The 16727-nt window shown below is 44.1% G+C and overlaps 1 protein-coding gene across 1 annotated transcript in view; it reads left to right on the top strand.

The window, feature by feature from the left end:
• Positions 1–15271: 15271 nt before the first annotated feature.
• LOC130360516 (cytochrome P450 2C5-like) overlaps positions 15272–16727 on the top strand; it is a 78517-nt gene continuing 77061 nt past the window's right edge. Inside the window, exon 1 of the mRNA XM_056563017.1 lies at positions 15272–15448. Within this exon, the coding sequence (XP_056418992.1) occupies positions 15272–15448 (177 nt within the window). The remainder of the gene's footprint in view (positions 15449–16727) is intronic.

Genomic DNA, 16727 nt, shown 5'->3' with positions numbered 1-16727 from the left:
GTCTAAGTAGTTCACTCGGTAATCCACTTCATCACAAGTGACATCCGACACCCCCAGTCAACAGTCGGTGGGTTCCTCATACTCAACCCTCAGTTGGCATAGCCCTCATGCTGCTGCAGCCACCTCCAGGCTCTGTCACTGTGCGGCTCTATGGTCTCCTCATGCTAATGCTATCACCTCCAGGCTCTATCATTGTGCTGCTCTATGGTCTCCTCATGCTAATGCTACCACTTCCTGGCTCTGTCATTGTTCCGCCATATGGTCTCCTCATGCTGCGGCAGCCACCTCCAGGCTCTGTCACTGTGCTGCTCTACGGTCTCCTCATGCTAATGCTATCACCTCCAGGCTCTATCATTGTGCTGCTCTATGGTCTCCTCATGCTAATGCTTCCACCTCCTGGATCTGTCATTGTTCCGCCATATGGTCTCCTCATGCTGATGCTGCCACCTCCAGGCTCTCTCATTCTGCTGCTCTATGGTCTCCTCATGCTGATGCTGCCACCTCCAGGCTCTCTCATTCTGCTGCTCTATGGTCTCCTCTTGCTGATGCTCTCACCTCCAGGCTCTCTAATTGTGCTGCCATGGATACTGCAAAACATAATTAAGGTGTTGGTCCCCAGTTTCAGAAATTCCTTGCATTAGGTCACTTTCAGGACTCCTAATGCCACCTCCAGGCTGTGCCATTCAGCCACTATATGGTCTCATCATTCTTCAACCACCTCCAGGCTGTGCCATTCAGACACTATATGGTCTCCCTATGTTGCCACAAACTCCATGCAGTCATTCAGCCACTATATGGTCCCTCATATTGATGCAACCTCCAAGCTTTGTCATAGTGCTGCCATGTGACATGTGATTCAATGTTAGATTTGGTCCTTTGTACCCACACACCGGGGCCTGGGACACTAAAATTTGGGAGTTAAAATTTCAATTTCCAAATCCTCAATTTCAATTTCAAAATCATAAATTTAAATGTAAAAATCTTAAATTTCAATGGTCTCCTCATGCTTCTGCCAACTCCAGGCTGTGCCATTCAGACACTATATGGTATCCTCATGCTTCAGCCACCTCCAGGCTGTGCCATTAATCAAATACATGTTTTACTGATGCTTCAGCCAACTCCAGTCTGTGTCATTCAGCAACTACATGGCTTAGTGATGCTGCTGAACCTATTACCTATATATGTTTATGGTAGCACTAGGTACCATACATCTGCAATGGAAATTTCAAAATTCGCCATTTATGGGCTCCATATATTGACTGTGTATTGTAGGAAACATATGGGTATCCTTGAGTTACTCTCCCAGCATTACTGCCATGTTGATACCAGACCAGTAATAAAAGGAATATTGCCAAGAACTAGCAGAAACAGGGAACTGTGGATACTGAAAATCGGCTGTTGGAATTGACTGACTATCCCAGGTGGTAGATTTACTATTCTGAAGCTCATCAGTTCCAGTAGGCTTTAAGTCGTTCATTCTTTGTTGTGGTTCTTCAGTTGCAAAATTAAGTTGTATCATGTTTTCCTGTTCCTCCGATGAGCTAATGTCACTGGAACACACAATAATCATATTGTCATCTAATGAAGGATCCTTTTCTTCAGAGAACGTAGCTCTCATTTTCTTATTTTGAATATCAGGTGGTATTCTGACATTTTCTAATTATAAAGGAATTTTGGGATCTGGGACACAGGTAAAAAAAAGTTTTTTTTAAGCGTACTGTAGCACATTTTTCTGCCCTCATCAGTGCACACCACATACCTACATCTAAGTAGTGTACTATTTTGTACCTTTTAATCTGTCAAGGGTCTATATACTGTGAAAGGACAGCCAATAGTACACACCTGCTGCTGTTCTAGACAAATACTGTTTAAGTGGAGTGAAGCGTATTGTACTCCCCTAATATACACAATAAGTATGTCAGGCAGAGTAGTGACATTTCAAATTCAAAATCCTTAATTTCAATTTAAAAATCTTAAATTTAAAAATCATAAATTTCCATGGTCTCTTCATGCTTCTGCCAACTCCAGGCTGTGACCATCAGGCAATATGTGATTTACTGATGCTGCTGGGCCTGGGTCTGGGAATAAAACATTTGTTATCGTAGCACTAGCTACCCAAAATCTTCAGTTTAAATTTCAGAATAAATCTTTTAATGTTAGGAATTGTGAAGCCCCAGTGTGTTATCATGCTACTGCCAACTCCAGGCTGTGCCATTCAGACACTATATGGTCTCCTCATGCTTCAGTCAACTTCAGGTTGTGTCATTCAGCCAATATATGGTTTACTGATGCTGCTGGGTCTGGGCCTAAATTTTTTTTATGGTAGCACTATCTACCCTTAATCTTCGATTACAATTTCAAAATGCATCTTTTAATCCTAGGGATTGTGAAGCCCTAGTGTATCCTCTTGCTGCTGCCAACTCAAGGCTGTGCCATTCAGCCAATATATGGTTTAATGATGCTGCTGGGCCTGGGTCTGGGCCTAAAAATGTTTTATGGTAGCACTAGCTACACTAAATCTTGAATTTAAATTGCAAAATTAATATTTTATTCTTAGGGATTGTGTAGCCCTAGTGTTTACTCATGCTGCTGCCAACTCCAGGCTGTGTCATTCAGACACTATACAGTCTCCTCATTCTTCAGCCACCTCCAGGTTGTGTCATTCAGCCAATATATGGTTTACTGATGCTGCTGGGCCTGGGCCTGTACCTGAAATTTTTTTATGGGAGGACTAGCTACCATAAATCTTCCATTCAAATTACAATTCATCATTTAATCTTAGGGATTGTGAATGCTGCTGCCAGCTCAAGGCTGTGTCATTCAGCCCCTATATGGTCTCCTCATACTGCGAACACCTCCACGCTGTGTCATTCAACCACTATATGGTCTCCTCATGCTGCCAACACCTCCACACTGTGTAATTCAGCCACTATATGGTCTCCTTATGATGCCAACACCTCCACGCTGTGTCATTCAGCCAATATATGGTCTCCTCATGCTTCAGCCACATCCTAGCTGTGTCATTCAGCCACTATATTGTCTCATCATGCTGCCAACACCTCCACGCTGTGTCATTCAACCACTATATGGTCTACTCATACTGATGCCACCTCCAGGCTCTGTCATTGTCCCGCTCTGTGGCAGTGATTCTAAGAGCGATGCCTGTGAACTTAATGTCCTACTGAATAATAGCACTATTTCACTACCCCAGCACACTACATATGCGTGTTAGGACACAGCAAAGTGTTATACACCCCCTATTGAGGCTCTCTGTAGGTCAGAAATAGTCATTTTTAATTTAGATTTGCCACGAATAAATTCAGATCGAACCAAATTTTTTTGAAAAATTCAGCAAATCGGCCAAAACAAATTTTTCAAAAGTTTGCTCATTTCTAGTCTCAATGTTGGCACCACGGCCCTACATCAACATATGCTGCATCACCATAAAGCAGCCAGGTAAAATCGTGGCTCCGATGTAGTGGTCCAGCCTACGGTATCACCCAGTGGCTCGCTGCTCCTTCTTTCAGCCAGCCAAGGCTTCACCACCTCAGCTGAAGGGAGCTGTGTGTCATACCCTCCTTCTTTCGCTCCAAATGCTCCTGCTCTTCCTTTTAGTCAGTCATTCCGCCAACAATCCATTGGTGAAGCCATGTCCAAGAGACAACAGTATGCGCCCACACATCCAACAGCGCAGAAGCTGAATGTGCTCCTGCCCAAGTTGCTGGTATGCAGTTCCACCCTTTTCAAGTGGTGGACTCTGCACCTTTCAGAGAACTGATGGCTTGTGCTGAGCCGAGGTGGAGAGTGCATAGCCATCATTTCTTTGCGATGAAGGTAGTACCAGCTCTGCAAAATTTTATGACAGAGTAGGTGGGTCAGTCCTTGAGCCAAAGTGCACGGCAGTGCCGACATCTGGAGCTGTAACTATGGTCAGGGACAATACATGTCCTTTACAGCCCTCTGGGTGAATGTGGTTCCTGCACAGCCATAACACCAACTTGGACAGGTCGGACCGCCTCCTCCTCAGGCCATTGGTCCTGTGACAGTGTGCTACTCTGCCTCCTCATCCTCCACCATGTCCTCCACTGTCCAGACAAGTCTCAGTGCCCCTTCAGCATACCATGTGTGCAGGGCACGGCAGTGTCACACTGTTCTTCACCTTGGCGAAGGGAGTCACACAGGCGAGGAACTGCTAAAAGTAATACTTAAAGTAATCATAAAGTATTCGGTGCCTGGCATACTCCACAAAAACTGGAAAAGGGAACCATGGTTACTGACAACAGGAAGAACATCTTGTCTGTGCTGCGACTAGGAAGGCTGAGCTATGCGCCCTGTATGGCACACATGTTCAATCCGGTTGTCAAGCAGTTCCTGAAATGTTCCGCCCATTTGCAAGAAATCCTAACAATGGGAAGGAAACTTTGCATGCACTTCAGCCACACGTACACCGTAAAGGACACCCTCCTTGAGCTGCAGCGTCAGAACGGTATCCCTCAACATACTCTTATTTGCGATGTTGCCACACGTTGGAATTCCACTCTCCCTATGTTGGACCGACTATACGAACAGAAAAAAGCCAAGTGGATGGGGGGCTGTGTAACTTCAATGTCAACCAGTGGCAGCTCATATGTGACACCTGCCGTTTGCTCAGGCCCTTTGAGGAAGCCACATTATTAGTCAGGATTACAGGATGAACGACATCATTCCACTGCTTCATTTCCTACAAACTATGGCTGGCCAGCGCAATGGAGACATGGTGCCTACATCTCACGGCCACATGAACCCTGTGGGGGCTGAACTGGAGGAGGAGGGGAGGGACACAGAGAGCACAGTTTAGGTTTCGCGAAATGGGCAGTTGTTTTAGACATCTGACAGGAGAGGAGGAGCAGGATCAGCCAGAGGAGATAGAGGGTTATGAGGAAGGCGAGACTGAGGACCGAGACACACCGTGGCAGTATACAGTGGAGATGGAGTGATAGTCCCTCCAAGTCACTTGCACAAATGGCATGATGCATGCTCACTTGCTTGCGTAGTGACCGCAGAATTGTCACCATTCGGCAGTGGGATGACTTCTGGCTCTCCACCTTATTGGACCCTCGCTACCACCACAAAATGGGGGCCTTTCTTATACCCACTGAGAGGGAGGAAAAACTGACCCACTACAGAGACATCCCACGTAGTCAGTTGGCTGATGCCTATCGGCGCCATTGTCCATCCTCTCGCAGGTATGACTTAGGGGGCCCCCGGCGTTCACCTTCCACAGCCATGGCTGCTGGGGAGGGGTGGCAGGACCAGTATCAGCTCAATCAGCAGCAGCCTGAGTCTACAGTCACTGACTGTAGTGAAGCAACTCATCAGCAGCAGGTAGACCTGGAGCAGGACATGAACCAGCAGGTGGTGGCATACCTTGACATGCCCATGCCAACACACCTTGAAAATCTGCTGGACTTCTGAGCAGCCAAGCTTCATTTGTGACTGCAACTAGCAGAGTTTGCCCTGGAAAAGCTGCCCTGCCTGGCCAGTAGTGTGCCATCAGAGCGGGTGTTTAGTGCGGCGGAGGCCATAGTCACCCAAGGAGAACTCGTCTGTCCACGAAAAAATGTGGAGAGACTGACCTTTGTGAAGATGAATCAGGCATGGATCAACCAGGATTTCCACCCACCACTGCCTGATGCATATGAGTAGCTTGACCATGGTGCCACACAAACACTTCACAAATATGTATAGCGCCAAACAGATTTAAGTCACTGCTACCCAGTTACAAACATTCCTCCCCATCAGACCTCTTTTCACCCACCTTCATCACCGGGTACTGGTGTAGCCACCCACCGCACCACTCTGTCACTGGGTCACTTTCAGGACTCCTGATGCTGCTTCTGCCACCTCCAGGCTGTCTCATTCTGCCACTATATGGTGTTGCTCGCGAATATTTGCAATGCAAATTTTATTCGCGAATATCACATATTCACGAATACGAATATTCATGAATATAGCGCTATATATTCGCATTTACGAATATTCGTTTTTTTTGTTTTTTTTCACAGTACACATCACAGTGATCCTCCCTCTCTGCTTCCAGCTTGTGTGGTGTAAAGAAGGCTCTAATACTACTGTGTGAGGCTGGCATACGAATTTTCGCATATGCGAATTTTCGCTTATGCTAATTTTCACATATGCAAATTTTCACATGTGCTAATTTTCGCATATGCAAATTTTCACATATGTGAATTTTCGCATATGCGAAAATAAACGCGAATATTACGAATAAGCGAATTTAGCGAATATATGACGAATATTCGTCCATATATTCGCTAAATATCGCGAATTCGAATATGGCCTATGCCGCTCAACACTAGTCTCCACATGCTTCTGACAACTCCAGGCTGTGCCATTCAGCCACTATATGGTCTCCTCATCTGCCGCCAACTCCAGGCTGTGCCATCCAGCCACAATATTGTTTACTGATGCTACTGGGCCTGGAACATTACCCAAAAATGTAAAATGTAATGTAAAAAAAGTACTAGCTACCATTCATTTTAAATTTGAAAATTCATCTTTTAATCTTAGAGTTTGTGAAGTCCTTTTGTCTCCTCATTTGCCGCCAACTCCAGGCTGTGCCGTTCAGCCACTATATGGTCTCCTCATCTGCCGCCAACTCCAGGCTGTGCCATTCAGCCACTATATGGCTTCCTCACATGCGGCCAATTCCAGGCTGTGCCATTCAGCCACTACATGTTCTACTTATGCTGCCGTCAACTCCAGGCTGTGCCATTCAGCCACTATATGTTCTCCTCATCTTTCGCCAACTCCAGGCATTGCCATTCAGCCACTATATGTTCTTCTAATTCTGCCGCCAACTCCAGGCTGTGCCATTCAGCCACTATATCGTCTCCTCATCTGCCACTAACTCCTGGCTGTGCCATTCAGTCACTATATGTTCTACGCATGCTGCCACCAACTCCAGGCTGTCCCATTCAGCCACCATATGGTCTCCTCATCTGCTGGCAACTCCAGGCTGTGCCATTCAGCCACCATATGGTTTGCTTATGCTGCTGGGCCTGGGACATTACCTAAAAATGTTTATGTAGTACTAGCTACCATAAATCTTCAATTAAAATGTTAAAATTCATCTTAATCTTAGGGATTGTGAGGCCCTATGGTCTCCTCATGCTGGCACTAGCTGCAGGCTATGTTGTTCAGCCACTATATGGTTTACTGATGCTGCTGGGCCTGGGACATTATCTACAAATTTCATGGTAGCACTAGCTACCATAAATCTTCAATTTAAATTTTAAAATTAATCTTTTAATCTTAGGGATTGTGAGGCCCAATGGTCTTCTCATGCTGCCACGAGCTGCAGGCTGTGTCATTCAGCCATTAAATGGTTTACTGATGCTGCTGGGCCTGGGACAGTACCTACAAATTTTTATGGTAGTACTAGCTACCATAAATTTTCAATTTATATGTTAAATTTAATCTTTTAATCTTAGGGATTGTGAGGCCCTATGGTCTCCTCATGCTGTCGCGAGCTGCAGGCTGTGTCATTCAGCCACTATATGGTCTCCTCTTGCTGCCACCAATTTCAGGCTGTGTCATTCTGCCAGATAATGGTCTCCTCATGCTACTGCCACCTCTAGGCTCTTTCATTGTGCCGCCATGTGACTCCTTGTTAGGTTTCTTGTTTTGTGGTCATACAGTATTAGTTCAAAGTAAACATCGGGACATTAAACTTGGGAAAAAAATTGTAATCTTTTCAAGACTGAGGCCCTTTGGTAATCACCGTCATATTACCTTTGGAATTATCACAAGAAGCCAATGAAACATGCATATAGATAGATGAAAGGATAGCACTCACCACCTCTGGAGATTGTTGAATATTTTCTTTATTACATGTGAAACATAAAGTGACGGCATGCAGTGGAAGACATGATTCGCAGCGGGTGAGGATGCCGGGGCGCTCCAGGCACTGATAACAGCTGTTACGTAGGAAACTCCTACTTCTTCAGATCATCTCGCCCACTGCGAGTCATGTATTCCACTGCACGCCGTCACTTTATGATTCACATGTAATAAAGAAAATATTCAACGATCTCCAGAGGTGGTGAGTGCTATCCTTTTGTCTATCTATGTGCATTTGAATATACCGCTGTGTGCTTTCTCTGATTAAGCACCCCCCCCATACAGCTCCTGCACAGGCATTTAACTTTACTACCTGGTTAGAAAGCCCTGTAACGGACTAACAGACTTTATCTACTACAGGGTAAATCCAATGAAACAGCTTGGAGCGATAACAATGAACCATAACTAATTAAATGAAATATTCACACTTTCAGAGTCAGGGGGGCCCTGGGAGGCGGAGGCTGGAAGGTGGTAGCTTGCCTCGTGGCGCACCGCCAGCTCGATGCTCACCAGAATGGGTCCTCAACAAATTTAAATTAAGTCAAATTAAATTAAGTAAAAATGATATAAAAAATCTGCCACATTCAGACGCTCTGCGGCAGTGATTGTAATAGTGATGCCTGTAATCTGAATGTCATACTGAATAACAGTATTATTTCACTAACACAGCACACTCTTTATGCATGTTAGGACAAAGAAAAGTGTTCTACACCCCTATTGAGGCTCTCTATAGGCCAGAAATAGCTGTTTTTAATAGTCATTCGCTGCAAATAAATTCGGACCAAACCAAATTATTGGGGAAAATTCGGCAAATCGGACTCATCTAATTTTTCAAAAATTCACTCATCTCTGGTACTGACCCACAGAACAAAAATAATGAAATTTTTACTGCGCAGTGAACACCATTAAAAAAATTATTTAAAAAATGCAAAAATATTAAAACTTTTAACAATTACCACAAATATAAATGATTCTGATAATGAGTAGATTAATAATAAATGAGAAAAAAGGGTAGGAGGTAGAAGAGGAAAAAGAAAAAGGAGATTTTGATTTTTTTTTTCTCTTTCTCTTATTTCTTCTTTCTCCCCCTCTTTTATTCTGGTTACTCCGGCAATAAAGATCTTAAGATGTCTGATCGCAGGGGTCCTGCGGCTGGGGATCCCCGCGATCTCTGTCACGGCACCCCGGTCATCTGTGCATGGAATGAGCTCTCTCTTCATGCCGGATGACTGACGACTACAGCCACTACGTTCTTCCATTCATGTCTATAGGAGGAGGCGTGAAGGCTACGTACTAGCCTTCACGCCCCCTCCCATATACATGAATAGAGGGGGCATGGCGTAATGTGACAAACATGGGAACTCCAAACTTCTGTGTTCCGGAATGCCGCAGCTGCAGGCCCCGAGATCGCAGGGGTCCCCAGCGGATAAGATGTTTATCACCGAAGTACCCCTTTAAGGGAGGGGAAAAGTTAAAGAGGGAAGTAATTTGACCCTAATTGTTATAGGTAGTTCAGGGTGTGATTTGGAGAGACATGTGGTTGGACATGGTACCAAGCCTAAAATAGGTGATTGTAAAGGGAGGAGGGTTGGAGGATTTATATGTTTGAAGTGAAACACACAGCCAGGGCAACTAAGGAGTGGCTCTGTAAGAAGCATCTCAAGGTCCTGGAGTGGCCTAGCCAGTCTCCAGACCTGAACTCAATAGAAAATCTTTGGAGGGAGCTAAAAGTCCTTATTGCTCAGGGACAGCTCTGAAACCTGAAGGATCTGGTGAAGGTCTGTTTCCTGAGATCTAGGCCAACAACCTCCTTACCTCAGTAAGAGCATTGAAGATGGATCATGGCTGGGTCTTCCAGCATGACAACAACCAGCCAGGGCAACTAAGGAGTGGCTCTGTAAGAAGCGTCTCCAGGTCCTGGAGTGGCCCAGCCAGTCTCCAGACCTGAACCCAATAGAAAATCTTTGGAGGGAGCTAAAAGTCCTTATTGCTCAGGGACAGCTCTGAAACCTGAAGGATCTGGTGAAGGTCTGTATGAAGGAATGGGCCAAAATCCCTGCTGCAGTGTGTGCAAACAGGTCAAGAACCACAGGAAATGTTTAATCTCTGTAATTTCAGATACTTATGTCATGCAATAAAATGCAAATTAATTGAAAAAAAATCATACATCATTTTCTGTATTTTTGTTTTAGATTCAGTCTCACAGTTGGAGAGTCCCTATGATAACAATTACAGACCTCTACATGCTATATAAGTAGGAAAAGCTGCAAAAATCGGCAGTATATCAAATACTTGTTCTCCCCACTGTACACACACCCCTCAGACATAGGCATAGTGACAGCAGACACATATTAACACTAACATCTCCTGTTATTGTGCTTGATCCTCATTTCTGCAGACTGGTGCTCCTCTGTGTAGTCGGCAGACAGATTTATATGTTTGAAGTGGACCATTTATATGTAAAATTCCTTTTAATATTGAACAAAATAAAAATAGTAATAAAAAAAACAAAAATACCATTAATATAAATTACAATTTGTCCAAAAAAAAACAAACAGTCTCAGAATCACTTTACTCAGTAAAAGCAATCCAAAATTATTACCATTTAAAGAGACACATGTCTGATTCGAAAAATAGAGCCCGGTTTTTTAAATCAACTGGTGTCTGAAAGTTAAACCGATTTGTAAATTACTTCTAATTAATCTTTCCAGTATTATCAGCAGCTTTATCAGCTGCTGTATACTACAGAGGAAGTTCTTTTCTTTTTGAATTTCTTTTCTATCAGACCACAGTGCTCTCTGCTGACATTTGTGTCCATTTCAGGAACTGTCCAGAGCAGGAAAAAGTCTCCATAGCAAACGTCTCCTGCTCTGGACAGTTCCTGACATGGACAGAGGTGTCAGCAGAGAGCACAGCAGAGATGATCAGGTAACTGAGGACTGTCGAGTACATCTAGTTGTGCACCATGGGTGAACATAATTGTGTACCTTTTTTTATACTCTTTTAAAACGATTGGACTATGGATGTCTTTGCTGAAGAAACTGCTAAAAATTGCATAAGAGAACGATAAGGTGTGCTGTGTGAATCTATTATAATTAATGTGCATTGGACATGCAGTTTTTTTGAGGCTCCATATGACTCACACTTTACCCTGATACCAATAGGTTTATATATTTTTTGGATGTGGTGTATAAGTCTGAGGGTTCCAGAGAACTGGTGCAGCATGAGCAAAGTCTTGGAGACAGGAAGGAGAGGTCCAGATTACAGAAGATGCTAGTTTTAGATCATTAGCAGAGCGGAGAACACGTGTAGGATGGTAGACAGAGGTGAGGGAGGAGATGTAGGGAGGTGCAGCACTGGGGAGATCTGTGGGTGAGTTTGAAGATTTTGTACTGTATTCTGGACTGAATGGGTAACCAGTGTAGTGACTGACACAGGGTGGAGAGGAATCGGTGTAATGTCTAAAGAGGAAGATAAGTCTGGCTGCGGCATTTAGGAGGGACTGCAGAGGGGAGAATACAAGTATTTGATACACTGCCGATTTTGCAGTTTTTCTACTTACTAAGCATGTAAGATTTGTGGGTACTCTCCGACTGTGACAGATGAAATCTAAGACAAAAATCCAGGAAATCACATGGTATGATTAAAAAAAATAATAATTTTCATTTTATTCCATGACATAAGTATTTAATCAAGAATTCCGTCTCTCACAGACCTGTTATTTTTTTCTCTTTAAGAAGCCCTCCTTTTCTCCACTCATTACTTGTATTAACTGCATCTTTTTGAACTCATTACCTGTATAAAAGACACCTGTCCACACACTCAATCTAACAGACTCCAACCTCTCCACAATGGCCAAGACCAGAGAGCTATGTAAGGACATCAGGGATAAAATTGTAGACCTGTACAAGGCTGGGATAGGCTACAGGACAATAGGCAAGCAGCTTTGTGAAAAGGCAACAAATGTTGGTGCAATTATTAGAAAATGTAAGACGATCAAGATGACGGTCCATCTCCCTCGGTATGTGGCTCTGTGCAAGATCTAACCTCATGGGGCATCAATAATCATGAGGAATGTGAGGGATCAACCGAGAACTACATGGCAGGGACCTGGTCAATGACTTGAAGAGAGCTGGGACCACAGTCTCCAAGAAAACCATAAGTAACACACTACGCCATCATGGATTAAAATCCTGCAGCGCACGCAAGGTTCCCCTGCTCAAGTCAGCGGATGTCCAGTCCTGTCTGAAGTTTGCCAGTGACCATCTGAATGATCCAGGGGAGGAATGGGAGAAGGTCATGTTGTCTGATGAGAAAAAATAGAGCTTTTTGGTCTAAACTCCACTTGCCTAGTTTAGAGGAAGAAGAAGAATGAGTACAACCCGAAGAACACCATCCAAACCATGAAGCATGGAGGTGGAAACATAATTTCTTCTTTTCTGCAAAGGGGACAGGATGAATTAAGGGGAAAATGGATGAGACCATGTTTCCTGAGATCTAGGCCAACAACCTCCTTACCTCAGTAAGAGCATTGAAGATGGATCATGGCTGGGTCTTCCAGCATGACAACAACCAGCCAGGGCAACTAAGGAGTGGCTCTGTAAGAAGCATCTCCAGGTCCTGGAGTGGCCCAGCCAGTCTCCAGACCTGAACCCAATAGAAAATATTTGGAGGGAGCTAAAAGTCCTTATTGCCCAGGAACAGCTCTGATACCTGAAGGATCTGGTGAAGGTCTGTATGAAGGAGTGGGCCAAAATCCCTGCTGGGCAAACTGATCAAGAACTACAGGAAACATTTGATCTCTGTAATTTCAGATACTTATGCCAAGCAACAAAATGCAAATGAATTTAAAAAAACAACATATTTTCTGTATTTTTGTTTTAGATTCAGTTTCACTGTTGAAAAGGTTTAGTCTAAAGGGGCGGCACGCCTTCTTTACCGTGAGGACTGTGAATTTATGGAACGGTCTAACTCAGGAACTGGTCACAGCAGGAACAATTAACAGCTTTAAAACAGGGTTAGATACATTCCTGGAACAAAATAACATTAATGCTTATGCAGAATTATAAAACTACATCCCTTTCCCTTATCCCCTTACATCCTTCCCTTCAATCCCTTGGTTGGACTTGATGGACGTATGTCTTTTTCAACCATACTAACTATGTAACTATGTAAGAGTACCTATGATAAAAATTATAGACCTCTACATGTTATGTAAGTAGGAAAACCTGCAAATATCGGCAGTATATCAAATACTTGTTCGCCCCACTGTACACACACCCCTCAGACATATGCATAGTGACAGCAGACATATATTAACACTAAAGTCTCCTGTTATTGTGCTTGATCCTCATTTCTAATGTCTGGTGTAGTCGACATCCTCTTCCCCTATGAGTGATGGGAAGCAGCTGGAGTCTTAGGAGAGCTTCCTTTACTCTTCGTAGGACGACGCTAGGAGACAATGCAAAGGGGTAGCTGAATGCAAAGCCCCGAAAAAAGGTGGAGCTGTACTGAGCCCTGACACTGCCCCTACTGGCAGCTTAGGGACTGACCTGCAATGCCAAGGGTTAAAAATGGGGTTGAGCCTCTGGTGTTGTTGACTGCTACACATGTATAAAAGTCAACCAAGTGCGGAGTACAGAAAAGTGTCCCCTGTACAGATGATACTGCAGGACTACAAGTAAGACATCATTTTCTAAATCCTTCTATCCTTCTATTCTATTCTATCAGTCAATGGGGGTCATATTCAAAAAAAGTTTATATCAGATATTCAAAGTGTTTTACATGAGAATTATCCAAGGTTTACACTAGTCACATCAGTTTTGCAAAAGTGGGAGTGACTATGTAAAGTTCACGTTTTACATGACATCTTCAAAGGGGTGAGAGTCTATTTTACATCTGAAATTTCACACCAGCTTTTTGATGTAGAAATCACAGAAATGTTTGTATTTATTTATTTTTCTTTGTTTTTTTGGAAAAAGGTGTTATTTAACACATTTTTGAAAAAGTGAATAATTATTATTGGAAAATGTTATTTAAAAAAAACTAAATTTGTTTTTTCCCATTGTCACTGCACCTGAACTCACATTTTAGCCCTAGAAGTGTTTTATTTATACAGTTATCACTTGTCTGGGCACTAGTAGTCACGGAATATTACGTGAAATGCTTCTGCCAGAATTTACCTGGATGTAAAATTTGGCACCAAACTTGGCAATTTTGACGCAAAAAAATCCAATATGGCGGCAACAAAATCCAAAATGGCGGCACGAAAATGAACTATCACATATTTTCATATTTTCACAGCTGCACAAGAGACTTTTTAAAAAGTAAGGAGAAAAAAAAAGTATAATTAATATCACTGTAACAGAAATTACAGTAGTTTTTGAATATCTCCCCAATGTGTTTTTACAATGTGATGATTCATTAAAGTACAAGGTTTACTATTTACTTGGAGCTAGAGGCCCCATATGGACTATGTGCTAGAAAATATGTATGTTAAAGGGGTACTCCGTCGCTTAGACATCTTATCCCCTATTCAAACGATAGGGGATAAGATGCCTGATCGCAGGGGTCCCGCCGTTGGGGACCCCCGTGTTCTTGCACGCTGCACCCCAGAGCATTGTGACGCACGGCTCCGCCCCTGTGTGACGTCACACTCTGCCCCTCAATGCAAGCCTATGAGAGGGGGCGTGACAGCTGTCACACCCCATCTCATATGCTTGAATTGAAGGAGTGGGGCTTAACATCACACGGGGCGGAGTCGTGACGTCACGATCTTCCATTCCCGTGGTTGGGAGCCAGAACCTCCAGCGCTGCCGGAAGCAGATACAGGTGGGTGCTACATGCTATATTGCGGGGTTCCTCAGCGGCGGGACCCCCGAAATAACATGTCTGGTCATGGGGGCCCACTGCTGGGACCCCCCACGATCTCCCTGCAGCACGCGCATTCTATGCAGGGCTGTGTCTCCAGTTTCGGAAACCTCCGGGTGATATCACGCCCCCTCCATTCATGTGTATGGGAGGGGGCGTGGCAGCCATCACACCCCATCCCATAGACATGAATGGAGGGGGCGTGGCATTACATCACTTCCCCAGTCCGGAAACCTGGAGGTTTCCGAAACTGGAGACGCAGCCCCGCATAGAATGTGGGTGTTGCATGGAGATCGCGGGGGACCCTGCGATCAGACATCATATCCCCTATTCTTTGGATAGGGGATAAGATGTTTTTGGCCGGAATACCCCTTTAAGGGTTGTTGCTCTTTCCATATAAATCCAACATTCACATATCCTATGAGGTTTTCATGACCTTTAGCAATAAACATTTGACCATAATTTAGACTCTCTTTTCTCCACCACAGGCTCCTCAGAAGACATGTTGCCCCTCGATCCAGTTACAGTTCTTTTGTCCATCATAACATGCATTTTCTTGGCAACTGTTTTACGCAAAGAGAAGAAACATAAGAATTATCCTCCTGGTCCTAAGCCATGGCCCATAATCGGAAATTTTCTCCCCCTGAACGGCCAAGAATCTTACTTATCATTCAAAGAGGTAAGATCCAAAGGTGAATAACCTACCCTTAGAGTTATTGATAAATTTATAGAGTTATTGATTGCAAGGCTGGAGCTATTCCTGCTTTAGACTGTCTAGTAATTGGGAGACTATTTTCAACCATTGTTTGACCACTTAGCATTGACCACTTAGCATGAATATAATACTTGAATTGTATCGGTCATGTTATTAAAGGGGTACTCTGCTGCTCAGCATTTGGAACAAACTGTTTCGAGCGCTGGAGCCGGTGTTGGGAGCTCTTGACCTCATAGCCCCGCCCCCTCATTATGTCATGCCCCGCCCCTCAATGCAAGTCTATGGGAGTGGCGTGACGGCCGTCACGCCCCCTCCCATAGACTTGCATTGAGTGGGCGAGGTGTGACATCCTGAGGGGCGGGGCTAAGAGGTCATGAGCTCCCGAAATCAGCTCCAGCTTTTGGAACAGTTTGTTCCAAACACTGAGCAGCAGAGTACCCCTTTAAAGTCCGAAGTAAAAGAAAAAAAACTTCACTCGGTAACCAAATACAAATGCGATTCAGGGGGGGGGGGGGGTTGGAACCCATTCATCAGAAGAACAGGCATGTAACATGCCTGTCCATCTGACGTAGGGGTTCCAAAACCCTGTAACAAGTTATGTATTTGGCTACTGAATAAAGTTTAACTGCGTTTTATCGCACCACCTATGGTCTGGTGGATCGCGCCAATCCAATAAATTTTTTTCTTCTGCTTCGGACTTTTTGTATCTTTTGGCCAGCATGCTCCACGCCAATCCCTTGAAGGCCGCACGGTCTAATAAATGCCTGCTAAGTGGTTGTGTCTTTCTGCACAACCCCACAAGGTGAGCAAGTTACCCTTAGAGGGTTCCCCTCCCCAGCCTACAAGCCCAGTGTCCATAAAATTTTGTCCTATGAGAAGCTCTGTTTTCTTTTTATCTTTTCAGATTGTATGTGTTAAAGTGGACCTGTCAGCAGGTTTTTAGGATGCAATGTAAGCCCATAGCTGCATAGGGCGTTTGACATTGAATCTGTATTTACCTCTATTAATTCACCTCTCTAAATTCTGAAAATAATATGCAAATTAGGCTTTGGAGCTCACAGGGCATTTCTAGAGCCCAGCACAGTTCGGTCTCTTCACCAGTTAGTCAGTCCCCTCTGTGCGCTGTGCCCTCCTCTACCCTCCTGATTAACATGAAAAGTGACTAACTGGTCAATGATGTGCCCTAGACCCAACTAACTCTGGACCCCCATTATGCATTTAATCCACAGGTGTGGCTTATTTC

This window comes from Hyla sarda, chromosome 3 (genome assembly GCF_029499605.1).
Source record: "Hyla sarda isolate aHylSar1 chromosome 3, aHylSar1.hap1, whole genome shotgun sequence".
Lineage (NCBI taxonomy): Eukaryota > Metazoa > Chordata > Amphibia > Anura > Hylidae > Hyla > Hyla sarda.
The sequence above is the reverse complement of the archived record's forward strand: the minus strand, read 5'-3'. Positions and strand labels throughout refer to the sequence as shown.